Below are 19611 nucleotides of genomic sequence, written 5' to 3' on the forward strand. Positions count from 1 at the left end.
AGCTTCATGTAATTCTTCAATTCAATTACTATATAGCTCAACATTAACTGAAACTTTACATGGCCACATTTGAAAAAGAGAATCAACCACTATATCATCATTACCCCTCGTATGAGTAATGTCAAAATCATAATTCTATAGAGCATCTACCCACCCACATTGCTTAAGAGATTTGACTGAGTGAAAAAATACTTCAAAACCTTATGAACACTTTCAAGTCTAAATTGGTTGCCATGTAAATAATGGTGTTACTTTTTTATCACATGTAAAATAGTCAATATCTCTTGGTCAGACATTCATAGCCATTTCCTTATCTGTAAGCTTCTGCCTTTAAAATGTAATTTCCTATAACAAAATAACCCCGATGCTACGACCATAGACATCGCATTGTATAATAAACTCCTCCGAAAAATCCCAACGTACTAGAAGAAGTAAAAGTCTGTATGAAAGTGCACTTATTCTCCTTAGCAAAGTCTATGATGCCTTAATATATAAAAAACCTAACTCGTATGTGATAAATTGTCTTGTAGAGTCTGTCTATAAATCAATATATCATCAAATAAAACTAAGATAAAGTGAAAAAAAAGATAATGCAAAATCTTATTCATTAGACTTTGAAAGATAGATTAAGCATTAGTAAGCTTAGATAGCATCACTAGAAAATGATACAACCCACAATCAATCCTAAGGTAGTTTTAACTTCATCACACTCGCGTACGAATCTGATGATATCTCGACCTTAAATCAATCTTGGTAAAGATAAAGAATCTAACCTTCTTGAGCTCATCAACCAAATCATCAACTCTAGGTATTGAATACATATTCTTCACTATGATCTTGTTTAGATCCCTATAGTCAATACATACCCTAAAGAATCCATCTTTCTTCTTCACTAACAAAATCGAATATGCACAAGGCAAATAACTAGACCCAATGAACCCCATCTCTAAAAGCTTCTTGATTTGCTTAGCTACTTCACGCTCACATTTAGACAATCTGTAAAGTGTCTTATTGACTGGCTTTGAGTTTGGCTCCAAATTGATAGAGTGATCCATTGCTCTCTTAAGAAGTAATAAAGTAAATACTTTAAATAAATCCTTGTATTTCTCAAAAAGAGCTTTCAAAATTGGATGATTTGCTAAATTGTTGGATTGATATTTAACCTCTTTATTCGAGTGTAAAACAAAAATCTATGAGCATCTCTTGTACTCCTACTTGAATTATTGAATGATGATAAGCTAAAGATCAAATTTACTAGAGATTCCTTATAAATGGATAAGTTGATCATCAAAGACAAACTCCATATATAATTATGAGAAATCCATAGTAATCTTTCCTAATGTCATTAGCCAATCACATCCGAGTACAATATCTATGGGTCCCATTTTTAAGTTAATTAAGTTTGCCTTTGCTTCATAATTTTCAACCAATTGTGAAAACTTGCGAACATATGTGAGTGTTGATTTCCTTTTTACCATTTGCTACCTGAACTCTTTTGGTTTGCTGTAAATCAATGAAAAGACAATTTAATCTGTCTACAACTGACTTATTCACAAAACTACGTATACTACCACTGTCTATCAGGATAAACATATCCTTTTCATGAATATTACCATTCATATGGAGTGTATTAGAGCTCTTAGAACCTGTCCAAGCATCCATGGAGATGGAACAATAAGTGGTAGTATGTGTCTCATTAAGAATATATCGGATCAAAATGAATACTATTAACCGAATTAAAAGAAAAAGTGTCAACAAGATCATAAAACTGTTTTTGCCCAACTTCCTCTTTAACATCCTCATCTTCAATGGTAATCACAAATGCATTTGCCTCATCATTATCATCATCTAAGTCTTCAAAAACTAGCATACTATGGACCTTGGCTTTTGCATTCTTGTATACACACTTTGTTGCATGGTCAATTGTACACTTCTCTCTACATTTGTGGAGGTCCAACAGAATAGACTTTGGATTAACATTGATTGAAGTGGTTCTAAACTTGTTGTCCCGTTGTTTAAAATCCACTCTTGGGATTGTTTGCTATCATGAAATTGCCTTGAGATGCAATAGCTAATAAACAAGCTTTGCATTATTTGGTAGAAGAGACTATATCAATAGAAATGTGTCAAAAGAAGGAGATAAAGCTCAAGATGGCACTCCTCTGCACACCAATTTTTTGAAGACATTAACCCCTGCAAGAACTTCCAAAAAGAAGAATCCAACTCTAGGCAACAGCATTACTGTAGTGCTTACAGCGTACACTTTGCTTGTGAGGAATGGGGCTTATAATCAAAATTCTACATGTCAGGTATTCAAGCCCACCACTTCACTCAATTTCTTGTACACTGCCCGACTTTATGGGTGCTTTTTTGAAGGCCCTAGCAACACCAATTTACTGACCTTCAATCACTCGTGGAAGAAAATGAGAGGCTCCTTTGACAGGCCGAGGGCTTGAACCCAGTATTCACAACAAAATATTACCCTTCCAATGAAGATTGCCAAACCTGCATATCAGGTCTCAACCATGTGCACTCCACAAAACATTGGGCCTCAAATATTGATGGGTCTTAATGTTCTTGGCTTTTTTCATTCAAGCACTATACCATCCTATTACATAGAAACAGGATTGAGAACTTAAAAGCACACTAACAGGGATTTACGTAGTAGTAGTCAGTCAGGTCCTGTAGTCCAGAGCAGCTGATTTCTTTGATGGAAGATGAGCCTTTACACCACTTTGCACAGTATGACTACAAGCTTTTCTAATCTAGACAGCTTATGACTCTCTAGCGGTCTTGGTTGAAGCAAAGTTATACAACGTCTTTTAACTCGGGCCATGTTAAGTTTCAGATCGCACACAGCTTAGATGCACTTGCAGTTCATATGATGAAATTCCTATAATATGAAGGGAAAGGATCTCTCTGCTGAAGTCTACTGCTAGTCAAACAAGCTGTTTACTGTGCTTCCTTGAAACTGTTTCAACTCATGCACATTCCTAAACAGCTTTTTACCTCCAACTCCTCATCATTACGAGCTGCTTTGCCCCTCCAGAAATGTTATGAACTTTCTGAGATGTAGAAGATAATCAGGATAGAGCTCCAAGTTGCAGTGTCCACCACCGTTTATCCAAAGTGGCTCAAATTTTACCTTGCTCAAATTCCAAAGTTCTCTTCCATGAGAACAGTCAACAACATCATCTGAAGTTCCCTGATAAACAAGAAAAAATAAAAAAGTTAGTACAGCATAGAATTTTAATGCAGATACAAAATCCTCAAAGTCAAAGATACTCCGTGTCTTCCACAGAGTAATCATACATGCATATGACTGCCAACAGATTCAATTATGTACTGTCCTATACAGCAACTCTAACCAACAGATCAATCATTCAAAAATTTTGTCAATGAATTACATGTGCTCCTCCAGTGTGCTACTTTTTACACTCAAAGAGAAGAACACTAAGCGAACTATGCTTTGCTGCAAAGGATTAGTAATTTAAACTTGAAAGGCAGGTAGTCAGGAAAAAACTCACATGCATAACCAGCACGGGGCATGTGACATCTCCAATCTTATCAATATTCTGCAAAATAGGTGGATGTTCATGAGCAGTATTGCACAACAATACGTTGAGTAAAAACATGATCACAGTGAAGCTTCTAACGTTGCCCTGCTACGATTCCTACTGCCATGTTTCAGCACTTGGAAAACATTCTGCAACTTTATAAAAGATTGCTTAAAATTATCAAACTGTTTGATAGCATAAAATGGGATGCTATATAATAACAGCTTACCTTGAATATATCAAACCAGTATGTGTGCTTTGCAGGGTATAGGACTCTGAGTCCTGATAAGATAGGACTATGAAGAACAACACCCCTTAACTGATTCAACCGTGATGCTAAATGGAGTGTTGGGCCACTTCCAACCGACTGCCCATAGAGGACTATATCCTCCTGACTAATTCGATAATCATTCTCTAAGCACTCGTATGCAGCATCAATATCAGCATATGTGTTAAGTTCACTCGGCTGTTGTTTCCAAAAATAAAATAATCAATGAATCGGGATGGTTGAACACTTTGAGAGACTTACACTGACCCAGTAACTGATAATTGCCTACCTTCCCTGAGGATTGTCCATAACCACTGTAGTCATATCTGAAAAAACAACATACCAACACCTTCATGAGTCCTTCTATCTCAAATGTAAAAGAATAATCATGACAAAAGGCTATAACCATCCAGAAATGAGTTGTTAGTAACGCAAAGTTTACTGGTTATAACTAAATCATAGGCAAACCATTCAACCATAGAAGTTATGCCAGAGTCTGAACAAAGAAAAAGAAGGATAGAATAACCACCAACAAAAGAGAACAATATTATCTAATTTGAGACTTCTGATTTGCAGAGTAGAGCATATTTTTTGGCCTCCTTACACAGGTAACAATTAAAGCCAGTGATGGTGTGATAGCTTTCGATTTCATTCAAGGCCTTGAACAAGTATGCATTAGGCCATCCCTAACTAGGTGGGCATCTTTAATGTGCACAAAAGGACATCCAAAGAAGCATGAAGTCACCACAGCTGAACCTAGATGAAAATGCACCAGCATAATCAGTTTATAAATCCTAATATGAAGTCATGGCACCAAAGCCTATATCAACTGAGCTCTAAGGCTATTTGCAAATAGGAGTTGCAAATTTTACTTCAATGTGTTTGATACAAATAGGGACATGATACATCATGGAAGTAGAATAGAGAAGCATCAGCCCACACACCACAGTGGTTGTATGAAGCTACCTCAGGTCTAGAGTCCAAGTATAATGATCACACACATGTAGCAAACATGAGCCCCCGAGTCCTTTTTGTAAGACTCCTTGATCAACCTAGCCTCTAGGGTGCATTCACACTACAAGACCCTTAACCTTTAGGTCACATACACACCTAGTGACCTCACAGTTGTGGTCAGTCGGCTAGTCACACTGCTGTGAAGTTTTAACTTATGCTCTTGGGATGCTCAAATTGTGCATAAGTGTTGGTGCATGTGTGAGATTAAGTTGAATGCAAATCACAATGACAATCCTCCCTTGGGCAGTGGGGGACGTTGGCAAAAGTTGTGGAGACAAGTGCTCGTGGAATGCCTAGAGACAGATCTTAGTCAAAGATCTTGAACCCTCAAGCACTACCTTTTGTGTCATCTGGATTAGGGAATAAAATCATTTAATGTCTGTGATTAAGGTTTGCAGAAAGTTTTTAACTTTCAGGTTCAATGAGATTAGGAATTCAGAATTCAGACTTGGCAGTGGCCAAAGTTTGGGCATGGCCATGAATTTTTCATTTAGCTGAATTATTACTGGCTGGAAATTCAGTTTAGAGGCTGAACTTTTGCATTGGCAGGTTTGTCACTTGACATGCAGCCATCTACTATTCCATGCAAGGTTGTGTGAGGTCATTTTTGGCAGTTTGGAGGGTGGCAAGATCAGTTTTGGGTCAAACTCTGAGCAGCTAAAGCACTGAGACAATAGGGAAACCTGTTCTGCAGAGGTATTTGGGGCATCATACAGCTGCTAAACCCTACTACACAGCAGGTAATAGAGGCTGAAGGGTGTTCAGCAATGCAACCTTTTCTAGGCATCAACGAGGGCTGGTGACAGCATTTTGGGCCAGGCGACAGCTCCTAGAGCATTATTTGCTGCTGTGACAGCATTTAATGCTGAAACTGATGCAGGAACTTGTTCTTAGGGCAAAGTCAAGGCTGAAAATCAGAGACTGCTGTCTCCTATTGTTTCTCTCTCCTCTATGAATGAGGCATGTGCAATCTAGTGAAGATAATTGCTGATTTGAGCCTCAATTTTGGACCATCAGCAAGGATTAGGATTCAAATGACTGCGCTGGGATGCATGCATGCATGGCTCAGTGTTTTGTGAAGGTTGCCGATGTAAATTTGGTTAGTGGACAACAAACTTGGTGAGATCTGATGGTCTACAATAGGCTGATTTGCATGCAATAGGAGAAAACTTAATTTGGCTCCTAGGGATGTGCAATCAAGGGGCAAAATGATTTTTAGAGGGGTTATTGCACAGAACAGCAAGTGGTTTCAAAAGTGTATAGGATTGTGCTTGGTTTGTTGAGGATTGGGAAACTTCAATTAAAGAAGCATGGAAGTATGATGTCCAATTGTATTAAATTCTGGAACTAAGGTGAAAAGAAATACCACAAGGGGCACCAACATTTTTTAGGCCAATCCGTGTTGAGTCATCTCAATTTCTTGAAGGCTGTCGCCCAAAGTGGTAAAGCGCAAAATTTTTAAATTTTTATAAGTTTTATGCGTTCACTGCTTGCTATAATCAATGTTATTCAAGGTTCCACCACCCTATCTAGAAAAGGAAGGCTGGTTTCAAGATTTCGTTGCCGAGATACATCAACTCTCCCAAGTAAGTGGGCCTGAGGCACCTATTTGCAAGGTCGGAATGGATGGAGGAGGGAGATTTGGCAAATCATCTTGGTGTTGCAACTTTACCTTGATGTATTTTAGTTGAAGCTAACAATGGATGAAGTGGAAAGCAAGTAAGTGGGGCAGGCTGCCAACCGGGCCTCAATAGGAGAAAAGAATGTGATAAAATACTGCAGTTGGTCAGCAAAAAACAGGCTGACCTGACCAAAATGAGCCAACTGTTACACAAAGGAATAAAATAATCAGAGATCAGTTCCCCAACTGCCACGTGGCATCATTACCTGCTTGACAAACAATCTGTATACCGTGTTTGCTGAAAATGCCCACTAATTGACAGGAATAATGAAATAATGCCCTCCTAGAGTACCTCTGAGAGAACTCATGGCACCAATGATAACCTGAGAAATGCTAGTCCAAGGGATGAAGAATCTCTAACACCCCTTCTCAGATCTTGGACGTGGCATAAGACTCAAGGATTTGGAGTGTTGTCATAGAAGAAGCTAGGAAGCGCCTTTGTAAACAAATTTGCAAGATTATCCTCTATCTTGTAATAAACCACATCAATGGTCTCATCCAAGATCTTCTCCTGAAAGAAATGGTATTGAATCTTAATGTGCTTCAACCTAGCATGAAACATTGGGTTCCATGCCAAAGCAATGCAGCTCTCAATGTTGCAATGAAGTGTCATAGGACCTGGCTCATGATAGCCAAGCTCCCATACCATCTCACATGTGGTAGAAGATGCTGCTCTATACTCTGATTCTGTGGAAGAAAGGGTAACAATGGGTTACTTCTTGCTACTCCGTGGGATAACACCTCCACCCAATGTAAAACAATATCCTCTCACTATCCTCCAGTGGTCAATATCTTCGGCCCAATTTTATCCATCCAACCGGTAAGAACCAAAGAGGAATCTCAAGTACCTGCTTGATAATGAATACTAAGATCGAGGGTCCCTCTCAGGAACTGCAAAATCCTCATAGCAGCCTGCCAATGTACCATCTTGGGTTCAGTCATGAAACCAACCAACAAACCTACAAGAAATCACAAAATAACTCGAGTGGGAAGAAGCCAAATCAAGGACCCAATCAACTACCTCTAGCAGGTAGCATCCACTGCCAAAGAATCTGCATCGATTGTAGCCTTTCAGTTTGGATCCACAGGAGTAGAAATGGCCTTACATTCCTCCATCTCAAACGTGGCCAAAAGCTCATACACATACCACTGCTGGGAGATGAAAATCCCCCTATGAAGTCTCATAAATCTCATGGCCTAAAAAGAAATGAAGAAGGCCCATATCCATCATCTCGAACACCTCATATAATGTTGCCTTAGTCTCCTCAACCTTCTGGGCATGGTTACCTGTCAAAATAAGATCATCCACATAAAGCACGAACAACATGTGCTTTTCAGCTGAGGTGTGGACATACAATTGGGGATCGAAAGAGAAACGTCGATACCCCAACTTCCCTTGGAGGAACAAGCCTATATTCTCGTTTCAAGCACGTGGAGCCCATTTGAGGCCATAAAGGGCCTTTTTCCACCTGTACACCTGTCCATCTGATGAGGAAAAGCTAGGACATTGCTCAACATAGATCTTCTTCTTCAAATCACCATTTAGGAAGGCAAACTTCACATCAAGTCGATAAACCAACCATCTCCTATGGCTGGCTAAGGCAAGAACAACTCTAATGGTAGCCATTTGAGCTATGGTGCAAAGGTGTCACAGAAATCCACCCCTTGCCGCTATGTGAAGCCCTTTGCAATGAGTTGTGCCTTGTGCTTATCTAAAGTACCATGATTGTGATATTTGGTCTTAAAGATCCATTTTACACCAATCACCTTCCTATGAATGTGCCAAGGCACAAGATCCCAAGTGCCATTCCCCTCAATAGCATCCAACTCCTACTCATAGCCTTCTTCCAATGTTGTGATTGCAAAGTCTCGTTCACGGAGGTGGGCTTCCTATCTTGTATGGCACGGGTTATCAAACAGTAGTTAGTATAAACAAGCTGGGTAGTATGTGCCTAGTTCCTCCAAGACCATTGCGGACCATCCTGCAACTCTCTCTCCTCAAGGACTCCCTCAATCCCTAAATCATGGAGTGTCTTGTGCCCAATGAGGCCACATCTCTCCTTAGCGCGCACCATCTGCTGAAGTCTTTTGAACATCCACCACGAGTTGTAGCCCACAAACACCTAGCTTTGGAAAGCTACTTCAAATTTATCACAGTCTTTAGAATGTGAACATAGACGTCACACCCAAAAAACCTAAAATAAGAAACATCAAGCTTAGACCCAAAATACGCCTCATGGGGTGTCATACCAACAACAGCCCAAGTGGGGGATCAATTAAGGATGCGGACTGCAAGTAGCCACAGCCTCGGCCCAAAGACAGTGAGGTGTCTATCTATGCTCTATCATTGTGCAAGCCATCTCAATCACACTTTGGTTCTTTCGTTCCAATATGCCATTCTCTTGAGGTGTGTTTGTGTTTGCAAACTCTTGGTAGATACCACGATTTGTACAAAACCTAGTAGCTCATTAGAAACAATTTGTCCACTCTTATTTGATTGTAATGTCTTCACTTTCCAATCTGATTGGTTCTCCTCAAAGAGCAACCAAACCTTGAATTGGAAGAATGCCTCCAATTTCAATTGCAAAAAATAAGCCCATGTCATCCTGCTAGAATCATCCACAATCAACAAAAATACAAGCTCCCCTTAAGGGACTCCATCCTCATAGGTCCAAAAAGATCAGTAGTAGATACAAGCTCCAAGGGTACTAAAGACAACCTAGAAACCTTGCTAGGAATGGTATCACAATGTTATTTCCCACGAATGCAAGATACACACAACTCTTGGCTCACCACAATGTTCGGCATACCTTGAACAAGTTGTCTCCTAGAAGCTCTCCGAAGGTAATCATAATTTAGGTGGCCAAACAGAGCATGCCAAAGCTGAGACTGTGTCTGAGAGGTAAGAATAAGAGAGATCAAGGCAAAAGGAGACCTTAGCTTGTAGACTCCATTCTCCTCATAAGCATAAGTAGGCACCTATCTCGATCCACAATCAAGAATTCGGAAGGAAGTCTCGTCAAACTCAACCAAGAGACTGAGGATACAAATCTTGTGTACCGAAAGCAAGTGGTAACCCAAGCCTAGCACATAAAGCACCTCTGAAGTATGAGCACCATCCTACCCATCTAAAATAAGTTGTATATTAACCCTTCCTTAAATAGGGACAGAAGAGCTATTACCGATCAGAATCTGTCCATGCGAAGGCTGCAAATATGCAACACTTCTTGCAGAAGGAGTCGTGTGTTGAGAGGCACCGCTATTGACAATCCACTCATGAGGGTGTGGGTGTTAGCAGATTAGTCAGTTCATGGTTGAGTCTGTACATGTGGTACAACAAGATGGGCACAGAGATATATTAGGCATTTTATTTGCCATCTTTTATTGTGTTTTGGCATTATTTGCAGCTAGTCGGCTAGCATTTTATTGAAAGATAAGCATAGGAACTCTCCTTACACTAGAGAGGATAAGGGTAACTAGGTGTAAATGGACTGGAGGACAGGGGAAACACTAACCCTAACTCCTCCAGTGGCTATATAAACAACCTAAAGTACACACTCAAACGTAGAGGAGAGTGTACTAGTTGTACCTTGAACAACTGACTAAACAAGATCTTGTTCTTGTACTTGAGCTCTCTCTCTCTCCCTCTTGTGCACACTCTCTCATGCTTCCAACTCTGATTTGCAACATGGTATCAGAGCCATCTCTAATCCTTCAACTTCCCTCAGCCTCTTTACACATCTAAGTGCACAAGAAGAACTCTTGCCATCTTAATTACCTTCCTTTCTACCATAGCCAGCTAGATCCCCTGACCTTGGAGGAGTTTGTGTGTGCAATAGAAGCAGTTTCAGCTCTTGATTTCTTTTGGAGATCTTCTCCTTAGCTCAAGGCGATTCAGCGTGGCAAATCAAAGGCTAGGATAAGGTGACGTGGAGGGAAGCATTACGTTTTTTCAGAAATAGGCGCAAATTTGCAGGCAAGACATCACAAGCTGTTGTGTGTGCTGACAAGGGCGCAATCATTGGGGCCACCAAAGGACTTTCATAGCCCCCCTAGTGGGCCATCTCCCTCTAAGAGGGTTTGGAGAAATTCCATCTCTACTGGCTGCCAAACCCTAACTGTGGGTCTCTGGCAACCATAGCCAAGAAGATTCAAGCTTTTTCAATCTTCAAAATTTTCAATGTTTGATCACTAACAGTGATTTTAATCACTGGGTCATCTCTTCCAGAGTCAGTTACTAATCTAGAAACTTCATTTCAAAGGTTCTTTTACTTAAAAGGTCATCATTAAGCTCATCAAGACCGGCATCTATCATCTCTAGCAACATAAACTAGAGATGAGTGCTTATAAGCACTAAGGCACATTGCTCAATCATTATTGCTACTAGTACTTACACAATCAGAGTTTTTTCATTAGAAAATTAAAACAATTGAAGAGCATTTCTTCACACAGAGCACTACTAGATGGATTCTAAGTTGTTTCCATTGGCAATGTATACACCACACTACCATTACTTGATCACCCTTTCCTCGTCATCGACATCCATGAGTGGATAGGTAGCTTATTTGTATTGTGATGGGTTAAACCTAACCATTTCTTCTCATTCTCCCGTATAATGTAGTTACTTAATCGACTGCAAACCATCTCTTAAATCACATTTTTTAAGAAAATGTTCATTATGATTCCATTCGCCTTTGTAGGACTTGGTAGGCATTTGGATAGACGATATGCGCCTTTGTTCGATGCCATGTCCTCTCTGTCGGTTCTACACTACATTCTATTGCGGATCCACCCTTCTCTACTTTTTCAAATTGACAAGGAGAGCACACTTCCAGCTTGCTTCTCCTTCCAGTTTGAGTGGGGACAATTTCCATCTCTTGATAGTGACAGCGATGATGTTTACAATTTTTCACTTTCAGACATTTATTTATTTTCTATTGTATATTATGGACATTTGTAACTTCATCCACACTATCACGAGAAAAACACAATCCTAACATGCCAAGAAATGGGCCAGGTTGCAAAACACGGCAACAAAATGCATGGTAGAACGCAACAGTAGAATGTAGCAATAGAACGCAATAGCAAAGGTGATGGCTATCTTACCGAGAGAGTCCAAGTTTTTTAAAAAAGATATTGCAATCGGGAAGTTCTCTGCCTATTCGGTGTCTATTGGTTTGCTAGTCAATAAAGGACTAAGAGGCAACACTATAGACAAGGAGTACCAAAGGCGGAAGTGTCAATTTGATGACTAAAAACCAGGATGTAAGCTCTGCAAATAATGAATCAACACCCAAAAGGGGTTCCCATCTCTAACTAGTGGTTATAGCACTCTAGATCTATCTCCAATGGACGTCACTCTCTAACACTAATGCTCTACCCTTGGGCACAATGCACACTCTTACATTCATTTACAGTTTTCATTCACTTCAGAGTTGTATTCTTTCTCTCTCTCCTTTTACTTATGTTTGTTTGCGTATGTAAGTTTTGAGTTTTGCTTTTATAATTTAAGTTTTACATGCATGTGTCTGTATCATTGTGTTTTTGTCGTGGTTATGCACTCTATGTTTCCTCAGACCCTAGCAACTACTCCACAGTTTTCTTCACACTTTCTATTTGAGTATATTTATTTGCAAACTAGGTGGCACATGTGCAAGTTAGGCATCACACTTCTCAGGTGGACAGACCTGCATTTTACTGCAGGTTACTCACCTTTTGATCTGCACAGTTACTTAATCCTTGGATAGCACCTTGGTACATTAGGTAGCACCTTTTGTAGGAAGGGTGCCATATTTTAAGGCAGACTAACTCACTATCATTTATTTGCAAAATTGCCACTTAACGGCATAAACTCTAAGCGAATGATACCTAGCTCAACTTGCTCTCTCTGGTGAAGTGGTAATGAACCGCCACGTGTTGTGTCCGAGGGGTGATAATAGCATTGTCTGCAAGGGCAATGACACTTTGGTTATCACAGTAAACAATCGTAGGCGACTCGCAAGAAAACTATAATGCGGCCAACAAGTTTCTCAGACAAATGACCTCTGTAGTACCATCAAAGAGAGCCTGTCTCAACCATGAAAGCTGCCACCGTCTCCTACTTACGGCTAGCCTAAGAGATGGGTACTATGCCTAAGGTGTAGAGATAGCCGCTATGGGATCACAGAGTGTCAAGATCTCCTGCTCAATCAGAATCGGTCTACATCTACAAGCATAAACCATGACCATAAGTTAGTCTATAATTAGGTGCATTAAAATACTCACTAAGCAAACTAACTGAGTATGCAAAATCTGATCTAATATGAATTAATCAGAGTAATATTCCTACAAAGAACAATAGATGTGAGCATCAAAAGGCTGACCCGAGGTATCATTGTGCAAATAGACACTGGGATCTAGAGACATGGCCACTGGCCTTGTCTGATCAAAGCAATATTGTTCCACCACACCTAGAGGGCGTACTTTTGTTGTGATAGAAAGATAGTTTCTCGGATCTAACAATCTCTATCCCCAAGAAATAGAACAACAAATCTAAGTCTATCATCTGGAATGTAGAGCAAAGTTGTGCCTTAATTTCTACGATAGCCACAGAATCTGAGCCAGTGAGTAATATATTATCAATATATAGCAGAATATAGCTAACCCCCATGCTAGTGGTGTGTACATATAGATTTGGATTATAAAGGGTAAAATAGTATCCATGAGTCTGTAAGAACTCAATCAAGACCTCAATGCTTGCGTTAGCCCATAAAGAGCTTTTCGCAAGCGAAAAACCTTGTTAGTCCAGTCAACAGAAGAAAAGCCAAGAGGCTGCTCCACATAGACTTCCTCCTCCAAATAACCATTCAGAAAGCACTTTTGATGTACATTAGATAGATCGGTCAATCATGGTCAAGGGCAAAGTGGTGAGTGATGATGCCCACCAGAGACAAATCTCGAGTGCTATAACCACCAATCAAAGCTGTAGGAGTGCTGAATAGTGAACAGCACAAAGCTGGTCACCAAAATGCAGCATGCTAGAGGCTGCAAACTAGTAAATGCAGCAGTGTGCCACCAAAGAAGGGCTAGAAACTAATCAACCGAGGCTGAAATCAATCAAGCAACAACAGGAGAATAGTGTAATGCCGTAGGACGGCCTGGATAGCTGCAAAACACAAGCTGAAAACAGGTGACAACATTAAAACAGGCCTGCATTATCAAAAGGCCAACTAGCTGATGTCATAAAGTGTGCTGATCAGTAGGGCAGCAGTTGAAAACTGTCAACACAAGCTATTTGGGACAAGAGAAGGTATCACTAACAGATGGATGCAGTCGCCAAGCAGCTGTGGACAGGCTGATGATGATGTGAGAGTAGTTGCACGGACTCGACAGCCATTGATGAAGGCTAATGGTTGAAAATCTTCAAAACAGGATGGGGCTGAATGGTAGGCAGCCTATCTATTTATAGATGCAGAAGGATCCTCCCAAATTAGGGATTGCATGCGGGACACAAAAACTCTCTAGGACTGCTCCCCATTTAATGAAACTTTTGGTAATTCACACGTTTTGGGGCTGTTTTAAAGAGCTATTCAATTTGTAATGCATTGCCATATGGGTTTAGTTTCTTTGTTTCCATCTGAGGAAAGGGGTGTCACCTCTTGATTTTGAGTTGCCTTCACATCTTGTGAAATCTTGCCACCTCCGAGTTTCCCTTGTGAAGAACAAGACCCCTCTGACTAAGAATGTGGGGAGGACTTCATGTGGATTTGATCATGCAGTCTCGCATAACTAACATTTGAACTCATAGAAGGTCAGCAAATGGGGCAACAAGATAAGGTGTTGGATGAAATGAAAGTACTTTTCAAGCAGCTTGTTCAAAAACAACGTGACTTGATCATCATTGGACTTTGGTAAGCCAGCAGTGGCTAACTTGGCGAGTAACCACCTATATGACTTTTAGATCATCCCCTTAATGGAAAGCTGCTAAAGCTCGAAGTCCATATTTATACGTCAAGTACAATCTCACGCCACATACGATCAATGAGATGACTCCAACGCTCAAAGGCAAAAGGAAAATATTGTAACTAAGCGTGGAACTCAAGAAGCAACCCCTACATTAGCTCAATATTGGCCATGGTTGTTATGTCCCCATACATCTAGATGGGCGCTAGTATTATTAGTTACAATGGTATGAAGTGACTTAGCGCAAATGCACTAAGGACGCTTCAAGGTTAGGGCAGCCCAATCCCATTTATAGAACTCAAGGTCCTATTGTGCGGATTATGATTGTGTGATCACCGCTCTTGGACTCTTGGCCCGTTGGTTGACGCATCCGTACACTGGGATGGTATAAACTAGTAGTATGGGATGCCAACCCTTGCGACGCAATCGTGACCCGAAGTGTTGCTAGCTCCCAAGCTAGAGGGTGAGCCCATTTGGCTCTATGACTAGGAGGTCAATATGATGTCCAATCCTTTAATGGTGAGTTTGGCTTGCGACATTTCTCATGTGCAAGTCTAATGTCCAAACCTTTAATAGTGAGTTTACCTTACGTCATGTCTTGTGTGCAAGTTGGACCCTAGGGGGACATTTCAATGGCATTGTAGGTTCTCCATTGACAAATGTGATTAGAATGAGTAGTTGAGGGTCCAGTATAAGCTCCAAACCAACAACTAGGTCCCAAAGACCCTAAGATTCAAACACTTGTTGCATGTGAAGTTGAGCAAGCGATGAAATTCGATCCACTAAAACGAGTAGATAGTCTTGGTCGTTCCAACAGGAGTGGTAGAGCTATAGGATGGGAAAGATGGGTAGGGTGGGGGTGTCAAGATTGTGGGAGAAAAGGAAGGAGTCTCACTTGTAGCTTTCTTGCTTGCACAATGGGGGAATACACACAAGGGTGGAGGCTGAAAACAGTTTTTCTCTTCTTAGTTGTGTAAGCCAAAAGAACTCACATACAAAGAAATAGAAGAACCCTATATATGGGTCTCAAACCAAACTCAACTAACTAAGGTGGCATACTAACTGAGCCACGAACTAGAGTAGATAAGAATAGCTATCATGTAGCTATTATTCATGGGCGATGTACCAACCGCGTCTGCAACTGACAAGTCGGTGACATAAATACACAACGGTCACCCTGGCGTATCACGAGTGGAGCTCGATATCTCAACACTCCCCCTCGAGCTCAATCCCAATTCCTGCACACCAAGCAGGTCTCTGAACTTGCGCAGTTTCTCTGCACCCAATGCCTTTGTAAATATGTCAGCTACCTGATCCTCTGTGCTGACATAAACTAGATCAATAAGACCTAGTAAAACCCTCTCTCGCACATAGTGATAATGCACCTCAATGTGCTTTGTTCTAGCATGATAGACTGGGTTATTTGCCAAGTGTATACTACTCATGTTGTCACAATAAATGACAACTGGCCCATCTGTAGACTGATGCATATCATAAAGTAGCTTATGCAACCAAGCTACCTCACATGCAGCCATTGCTGCACCCCTGTACTCAGCCTCTGTGCTCGACAAGGCAACTGTAGGCTGTTTCTTGCTGCTCCAAGTGACTGCAGCACTCCCAAAAGAGAACACATATCCACTGGTAGATCGTCTATCAGAAATACTACCAGCCCAATCAGCATCAGTGTATCCATGCAACTGTATCTGAATCCCAGTCTCATAAAATAGTCCATACTGCAATGTGGACTTCACATACCTGAGTATGCGTCTAGCTGCATCCAAATGCAGTTTCCTTGAAACCTGCATAATCTGACTTACCAATCCAACAGCATAGCTCAAATCTGGCCTGGTAATAGTCATATAAATCAAGCTTCCTACTATGCGTCTGTACATAGTAGGGTCTTCCAGAAGCTCACCTGCATCTGCGCTTAGCTTCACATTCTGCTCCAAAGGAACTGAAATAGGCTTACAGCCTGTCATCCCATATTTGGACAGCATGTCCAATCCATACTGCCTCTGCAAGAGCTGTATCCCACTTGGTAATCTAATCACCTCAATGCCCAAGAAATAACGCAGCTCTCCCAAATCCTTCATCTCAAACTTCTGCTTCAATAGCATTTTCACATGAAGGATATCTTCATCGCTGTCACCTGTCATAATCAAATCATCAACATAAATGACAAGTAGCATAATACCTTTCTCTGTTTTTCTCACATAAAGTGAGAAATCTGCCTTGGAAATCTGAAAGCCAATAGTGACAAGATATTGTCCTATCTTGTCAGACCATGCTCTAGGTGCTTGCTTCAAGCCATACAAGGCTTTCTTCAATCTGCAAACAAACTCAGGATGAACAGCATGCACATAACCTGGTGGCTGCTCCATATAGACCTCTTCTTGCAAATCACCATGCAAAAAGGCATTCTTTACATCCATCTGATGTAAAGACCATCCCTTTGATGCAACCATAGCAATGACTGCTCTTACGGTTGCCATCCTTGCAACCGGACTGAATGTTTCTTCATAGTCAATGCCATATGTTTGTGCATACCCCTTGACTACTAATCTTGCCTTATATCTGTTCACAGAACCATCTGCATTGTGCTTCACCTTATAAACCCACTTACAGCCAATTGCATTCTTACCTTTAGGCAAAGGTACCAATTCCCATGTAGCATTTGCTTCCAAGGCATCCATTTCTTCATCCATGGCTTTCTCCCATTTTTCTTTTCCCATGGCTTGCTCAAAAGAAGTGGGTTTTGGTTCCTGTATCACTTTGACCATATATGCATAGTGAATGGCTGTAAATCCATCATATTTCAGCCTATCCACAGAATACCTAGCTCTGGTAGACCTGCGCAAAGTAGGTTCACTCCCAGGTGCTCTCAAAACATCCCTGGTCTTCCTTACTCCAGGTGTAACAATAGAAGGAATACCCAACTCATCATCAATGCTCTGTTCTGAGCCACTGGATTCACCATCCACATAAGAGTGACCTGCATTCACATCAAACATGGGCTGATCAACCTTCTCTTTTCCTTTTCGTGATACCTGCATACCACTATCTGCATTACTTTGAGAAGATTCTCCTGATCTCAATCTGCCTGTCCATGGCGAAGAAAGTGAACCACTGGTCCACTAATATTTTGTGACTGCTGCTATGAATTCTGTGCAGCATTACCATTTTGTGCATCTACATCATCAATCACATTTACTGGTTTATACCAACTACTCATCTCATCAAAAACAACATCTCTGCTCACTGTAAACTTACGAGTAGAAGGGTTATAGCATCTATACCATTTTTACTGCAGAGAGTAACCAATAAAGATGCACTTCTCAGCTTTTGCATCCAACTTTGATCTCAACTCATCTGGCACATGTACATAGGCAATGCAACCAAAAATTTTCAAATGAGAAATATCTGGTTTCCTACCAATATACCTCTCCTCTGGAGTCATTCCATGTATTGCTACAGTGGGAGTCCTGTTCATTATGTAGACTGCTGTAGCAACTGCTTCAGCCCAATAAAAATCTGGCAAGTCTTTTTCATTGAGCATGACACGAGATACCTCTCCAATATGCCTATTTTTTCTTTCTGCAATTCTATTTTGCTGTGGTGTATGACTGCATGAATATTGCTGCTTTATGCCATGCTCCTGCAGGAACCTTGCAAACTCATTTGAGAGGTATTCTCCCCCTCCATCTGACCTTAGGCATTTTATCTGCAGGCCTGTTTCTTTTTCAACCATAGCTTTAAGAGTTTTGAAATGCCCAAAAACTTCACTTTTCTTTTTCATAAAATACACCCAAACTTTTCTGCTATAGTCATCAATAAAACTGACAAAATAATGACAGCCTCCAAGAGATGCAGCTTTAGTAGTCCACACATCAGAGTGGATTAATTCCAATGGCTTCTTACTCTCTTGAACATGTCTAGGAAATGGTTTCCTTGCCTGCTTTCCAAACTGACAGGCTTCACATACCTTATGCATTTCTGCAACCTTGAATTTAGGCAATCCTGCAACAATATTTTGGGCTTGCATTGATTTAAGTCGCTGTACATTAACATGACCAATGCGTTTATGCCAGATATCAATATCTGCAACTACACTGGTCCCATGTGCAAACATTGCTGCACTCAATTCAGACATGTCTGCATCCAACGTAAACATTCTGCCATTCTTCTTTCCTTTTGCTATCAAGCGACATTTATTTTTCATATCCTCAACAAAGCATCCATGAGGATTAAATCTGACCTGCAAGCCCTGCTCAACCATTTGACCAACAGAAACCAGATTCTTGGTGATATTCGGGACATGAAATACATCGGACAGGTATTTCTTTTTCCCATCCTGCATAGACAAGGAAATTTTTCCAATCTGCACAATAGAATGTGCAGTATCATCACCAGTCTCCACAAATCCTGGTTTTTCCATTTTCCTTGCATTCTCCATCCATTCTGCATGACCTGTCATGTGGTTTGATACACCTGAGTCAACATACCATACATCCTTGCTTTCTTCTGCACTTGTCACAGAATTGTTCATGTGCTGCACCATGAACAAATGCTCATTTCTGTCATCACCCTGTCTACTAGAAGATGCATAATTCCCTTGTTGCAGTTTTCCATTTATGATGTCATTCTGCTTTTTATAGCAGTCTTTAGCCATATGACCCATTTTACCACAGTAGTAGCATTCAACATTACTGTTTGCATTTTGTCCTCTTTGCCATCCACCACGACCTCTTTGGCTCCCCCTGCCTCTAGAGTTACCACGTCCTCCTCCATAGGACTGGTTTTCTTGAGTTTGCTGCATATTCTAATTTCTACCACGGCCTCCAAAGCGACCTCCTCTACCTCTGCCTCTACCTCTTCCAGCATTTGAGTAGAAGACAGCTTCTTTTGAAGTTCCTCCTGAAGAAGATGCACCACCATTTCTCTGCTCCTCAGAAATTAGAAGAGCAATCAACTCAAAATCAGGAAATCTTTCACGGACGGAAATGGATGTTCGGAACTGTGCATAATCATTTCCTAGACCATTCAAGGTCACAGAAACTAAATCATCATCTTCCACTGGCGACCCAATGGAAGCAAGTGCATCTGCAATCTTCTTCACCTTCATGTGGTAATCATTGATGCTCATACTTTCT

The 19611-nt window shown here is 40.8% G+C and overlaps 1 protein-coding gene across 1 annotated transcript in view; it reads right to left on the reverse strand.

The window, feature by feature from the left end:
* Nucleotides 1-1718: 1718 nt before the first annotated feature.
* The window catches only part of LOC148041472 (uncharacterized), a 36850-nt gene continuing 18957 nt past the window's right edge, over nucleotides 1719-19611 (reverse strand). The window contains exons 2-5 of the mRNA XM_087679897.1: nucleotides 4115-4151; nucleotides 3787-4023; nucleotides 3528-3575; nucleotides 1719-3205 (exon numbers count right to left, since the gene is read on the reverse strand). Of these exons, the coding sequence (XP_087536023.1) occupies nucleotides 3026-3205; nucleotides 3528-3575; nucleotides 3787-4023; nucleotides 4115-4151 (502 nt within the window). The 3' untranslated portion in view covers nucleotides 1719-3025. The remainder of the gene's footprint in view (nucleotides 3206-3527; nucleotides 3576-3786; nucleotides 4024-4114; nucleotides 4152-19611) is intronic.

Source organism: Lygodium microphyllum, chromosome 1 (assembly GCF_053477565.2).
Source record: "Lygodium microphyllum isolate KBCC chromosome 1, Lygodium_microphyllum_v1.1.10, whole genome shotgun sequence".
Lineage (NCBI taxonomy): Eukaryota > Viridiplantae > Streptophyta > Polypodiopsida > Schizaeales > Lygodiaceae > Lygodium > Lygodium microphyllum.